General features: G+C 41.4%; 1 protein-coding gene across 1 annotated transcript; it reads right to left on the minus strand.

Annotated features, from left to right (window-relative positions):
* Window positions 1-931: 931 nt before the first annotated feature.
* Window positions 932-2,131, minus strand: LOC132672383 (olfactory receptor 9S13-like). The gene is given in 3 exon segments (XM_060624371.2): window positions 932-1,063; window positions 1,066-1,674; window positions 1,677-2,131. Coding segments are annotated over 3 exon segments (900 nt in total). The 5' UTR covers window positions 1,930-2,131; the 3' UTR covers window positions 932-1,025.
* Between the last annotated feature and the right edge of the window lie 3,379 nt (window positions 2,132-5,510).

Raw genomic sequence — 5,510 nt, forward strand, 5'->3', positions numbered from 1 at the left:
GTCACAAAAGAAGGAACGCTGTGTGGTCCTATTCGTAGGAAGTTCACGGCAGGCAAAACCAATCTGTGCATTAGAGGCAGGATAGGCGTTAACTAGAAGGGAGTAGGAGGGGTGTTGTGGAAACTGGGTAGGTTTCTTTTCTTGACCTGGGTGGTGAACTCCCTGAATGGATGTGATTTGAGCATTTTTCCGTAGATAGATAAAAATTATATCAATCTGTTTGTACTTCATGTCTCTCGACCTGTAACTAGGAAGATAGATGTCCTAGCTAGAGCTCTGGGTCGTCTTTTCTAGTGAGAGTGTCTCCCCTGCTTGGTACCATGAAGCAGAGCTCAAGGGATCTTCTTCCCTGAATGAAACCAGTACATTTGCCTCAGACCAGCAACCTGGCTCCTCTGTGAGAGACGCCCTGTAGTCAGACCTGAACCACTCCAGCCAAACCCACCATAGGGAGTGCCTTGGCCTTGCATTAAATGATTGTTTTAAACAGGTATCTCCGGTGATGGTGTTGAGGACAGGCTGATGAGAGGTAAATGGGGGCAGGTGCCCCTTTTAGTTAATGCTCGTGTCTGGCCAACAAGAGACAACAAGGCCCTGCATCTGGAGGACAGGAGGGTGGAGGTGCTGTGATGCAAACATTTTTTTCTTCCCAGTTTGATCAAGATGCACAAACATTTGACTTCTTTCCTGTTGAATCCCATGGATTGCCCAGAGAACCATGATGCCACCCCTGTCTTGATGCCCAGAGATTGCTCTATATTCATGTGATTCAAGTTATGCTCCTTCCTTGAACATTTAGTTTGGGGTGAAGAACATCCTTATTTGTCTATACATTTCAGACTTAGTAAACATGTGGTCCATTAAACACTTTCAAGCAACATTGATCGAATGCATAAATGAGTGAATTTCTTAACACATCTAATTCCTTCTGGAAGTGGAAGAGGTTTGAAGGGGTCCTCACATTTCAGTGTCTCTCTGAGGTCTCCATCCAACCTGTAGGACACTGTCTCCCACCAGCACATCCTTCATGTGACCATGTGTCTCTGGCCCAGCCTCCACAGGCCTCCTTCACATCCTTGTTTCGAAGACTGTAGATGAGAGGATTGAGCATTGGGATGACCAACGTGTAGAAGACAGAGACCACCTTGCCCTGCTCCATGGACTCAATGGCTCCTGGCTGGGCATACATGACAAAGACAGTCCCAACAAAGAGAGTCATTACAGTCACGTGGGAGCCACAGGTGGAGAAGACCTTGCATCTCCCAGCTCCTGAGCGCATCCTCAGGATGGTCACTGTGATGTAGCCATAGGAGATGAGGACTACAAATGTCACACCCACAATGATGAGCCCACAGATGTCAAACAAGAGAAGTTCGTTGATGGCTGTGCTGCCACAGGCGAGCTGGAGCAGAGGGGACACGTCACAAAAGACGTGGTTGATGCAGTTGGAGCTGCAGAATGGGAGGAGGAATGTGAGGCTGGTCTGCACAACAGAGTTGAGGCAGCCTCCACAGTAGGTGCCCAGCACCAGGTGAGTGTAGGCAGAGTGGCACATGGTGATGGGGTAGCACAGGGGGCTGCAGACAGCCATGAAATGGTCACGGGCCATGACGCCCAGGAGGAAGCCTTCAGTGGTGACCAGTAAGGAGATGAAGAATAACTGGGTGGCACAGCAAAGGTGATGACCTTGGGTGGGGAGAAGAAGTTGGCCGGGGCACTGGGGGCAATGACACATGAGGAAGAAGAGTGCAGGCGGACATCCAAGGTGGTGACCATGATAATAGTGAGGTTCCCCATCACAATTACCATGTACATGTTCAGGAAAACAGCAAAGAGCAGAGCCTGGGTCTCCGGGCCACCCTGAAATCCCTCCAGCACAAAATCTTGAAAGTAGACCATGGGGAGGTTCCCATTTCTGTGCAATGGCATGAGCCTCAGGCCTCACCAGGGGAATTACACCTTCTGTACTGGCAGACTAAGTAAGTCAAACTAAACTTCTTGCTGAAGACTGTTAAGAAAAGATAGGCAACATGGCGTGCCTGGGTGGCTCAGTCATTTGAGTGTCTGACTCTTGATTTCTGCTCAGGTCATGATCTCATGGTTCATGGGTTTGAGACCCCCATCAGGCCGTGTGCTGACAGCTCAGAGGCTGGAGCCTGCTTGGGATTCTCTGTCTCCCTCTCTCTCTGCCCTTCCCCTGCTTAAGCGCTCTCTTTCTCAAAAACAAACATTTAAAAACTGATAAACAACAACAAAAACAAAATCTAATTGAAGGTAGAAGAGACTTAATGATTTAGTAACGAATTACTAAAGAAATTCAAGACAAACACACAGACCCAGGGATTCCATTACTGAGAATGTCTTTTTTCCCTTGAGACACAAGCCAGTTTTGAAGAGGAAGTCTGAGAGACTAGGTGCCAAGCAGTGGGTTTATGCCTTGCGGAACTAATGCGGACAGTGGCTAGTTACTAGGACCACCCAGGATGCACCATTGGAGTGAGTTAAATAGAGAGTAGGTATGCATCTCAACTTCTGACCATTTCAGTCACTGAAATTGTGTTATGGTGAGATCTGAGTGCTGTGCCTCTGATACCTTGCAAAAGCAAATATATCTCAAGAGAAGACATGCTATGCTAGACCTCAAGTGTTATCTATAAAAGTTTTGCATAAATACTGCCAGACACACAATTTAAAAATTGAGGAGTTCCCACAATATGAATTAAAATAACAGAAACAGTAGAAAAACCCAGAAAGATTTCAGATTTTGGCGTTAACACACATAAGCTTTTAAATAATTAAGATTATTATGTTTAAAGGATAAAAGATGAGAATTTTAGCAGAAATGTAGAAGTAGTAAAGAGAATCATGTGTCACTTGTTACAAGTACAATGGCTAAAATTAGGAACTGAATGAATGAGTTTTACAGGAGATTAAGAATAGCTAAAGAGAGGGGCACCTGGGTGGCTCAGTCGGTTGAGTGTCCGACTTCAGCTCAGGTCATGATCTCATAGTTCGTGAGTTAGAGCCCTGCATCGGGCTCTGTGCTGACAGCTCTGAGCCTGGAGCCTGCTTCAGACTCTGTGTCAGCCTCTCTCTGCCCCTTCCAGGCTCATGCTCTCTCTCTGTTTCTCTTTCTCAAAAATAAATAAACATTAAAAAAAGTTAAAAAAGAAATAGCTAAAGACAAAATTTGTGAACTAGAATACAGATCAGTATAAAATACTCAGATTGAAACATTAAGATATAAAAGGATAGAAAAATTAGAAATGAAGGTTAGAACCAAAGATATAGAGACATACATAGTATGAGTTCAAACCCCCTCCCACACACACACACCAAAGAGGAATGAGATAAATAGGCTGAATCAGAACTTGGAAGAGATAACGGCCAAGTATGTTCTCAAACCAGTAAAAGATATATCAGAACTTGGAAGAGATAATGGCCAAGTATGTTCTCAAACCAGTGAAAGATATCTTACAGATTCATTAACCCTCCAGACTCAAACCAGGATTTATACGAAGAACACCACACTTAGACACAGCATAATAAAAATATTTAGAACCAGAATAAAAAGAAAAATCTTAAAAGTATCATGAGAAAGAAGAGATAGTTGCTTCAAAGTATCAACTTTAGAAGACTGACAATTGGCTTCTTACCAGATTAAAAATAATGTAAACCAAAGTAAAAGAAATTATATTTTGCTTTGCTCAAAGAAAATAATTACTAACTAGAATTATACATGTACCCAAAAATATCCTTCAAGACTCAAAGTGAATTTAGCAATAATAGTTTAAGACTTAGGGGCGCCTGGGTGGCTCAGTCAGTTAAGCATCTGACTTCGGCTCAGGTCATGATCTCATGGTTGGTGGGTTCAAGCCCCGTGTCAGGCTCTGTGCTGACAGCTTGGAGCCTGGAGCCTGCTTTGGATTCTGTGTCTCCCTCTCTCTGTTCATGCTCTGTCTCTCTCTGTCTTTCAACAATAAATAAATGTTTAAAAATTTTTAAAAAAGACAAATACTCCACTTTCAATAACAAATAGAACAACAAAACTAAATATCACCAAGGAAATAATAGATTTGAACAACATTATAAAGTAAATAGAGCTAACAGGCATATGTAGAACACACTTTATCCAACAACAGCAGAAAACATTCTTCGCCAGTGCACATGGAACATTATCAGGATAGTTATCCATATTACCCATATATTAGTACACAAAGAAAGGCTCAATAAATTTTAAAAGGCTGAAATTATACTAAGTATGTTATCTAAACAAAATGGAATTAAATCACAAATCAAGCAATTGAGAAAATTTACAAATACGTGGAAATTAAACAACACATTTATTAATCACCATGGGATAAAATAAGGAATCACAAGGGAAATTATAAAGTATTTTGATATTAATAAAAATGGAAACACAAAATACCAAAACTTACAGAATTTAATGAAAGAAGGACTCAGAAATTTATAGCTATAAACACCAACATTAAAAAAAAAGACCTCAAGGGGCGCCTGGGTGGCTCAGTCAGTTGAGTGTCCGACTTCGGCTCAGGTCACGATCTTGTGGTCTGTGGGTTCGAGCCCTGCGTCGGGCTCTGTGCTGACAGTTCAGAGCCTGGAGCCTGCTTCAGATTCTGTGTCTCCCTCTCTCTCTGACCCTCTCCCGCTCAGGCTCTGTCTCTCTCTGTCTCAAAAATAAATAAACATTAAAAAAAATTAAAAAAAAAAAAGACCTCAAATCGGGGTATATGGATGGCTCAACCAATTGAGCATCTAACTCTTGATTTCGGCTTAGGTCATGATCTCATGGTTCATGAGATCAAGCTCCCCATAGGGCTCTGTGCTAACAGTGCAGAGCCTGCTTGGGATTCTCTCCCTCCCTCTCTCTCTGCCCCCTCCCCTGCTCACGCACTCTCTCTCTCTCAAAGTAAATAAACTTTAAAAAAAGGACCTCAAATCAATAACATAAGTTTCCATATTAGACAAGAAAGTAGAAAAAGAAGACCAAATTAGCTGAAAGCATATAGAATGAATTAACTAATAAAGATTAGAGAAGAGATAAATGAATTGAGAAGAGTGAAATAATACAGAAAATCAATGACACTAAAAGTTAGTCCTTTGAAAAGTTAAACTTGACAAACCTTTAGCTAGATTGACAAAAAAAAAAAAAAGAGAAGACTTAAATTTCTAAAATCAGGAATGAAAACAGGGGTATTGCCTCTGACTTCACAGAAATAAAAAGTACTATAAAAGTATATCAGAACAATCATATGGCAACACATTTAGATAACTTAGATGAACAAATTCCTGGAAACACACAAACTAATAAAACCGAATTAAAGAGAAATAGAAAATCTGAACAGACGTATAACAAACAGATGAAGTCAATGGTGAAAAAACTTTTCCAACAAAGAAAAGCTCAGGACCAGATATTTTCACTGGTGAATTCTACCAAATACTTAAAGAATTAACACCAGTACTTCTCAAACTCTAAAAAATAGAAAAGG

The sequence above is a fragment of the Panthera onca genome, chromosome C1 (genome assembly GCF_046562875.1).
Source record: "Panthera onca isolate mPanOnc1 chromosome C1, mPanOnc1 haplotype 2, whole genome shotgun sequence".
NCBI lineage: Eukaryota > Metazoa > Chordata > Mammalia > Carnivora > Felidae > Panthera > Panthera onca.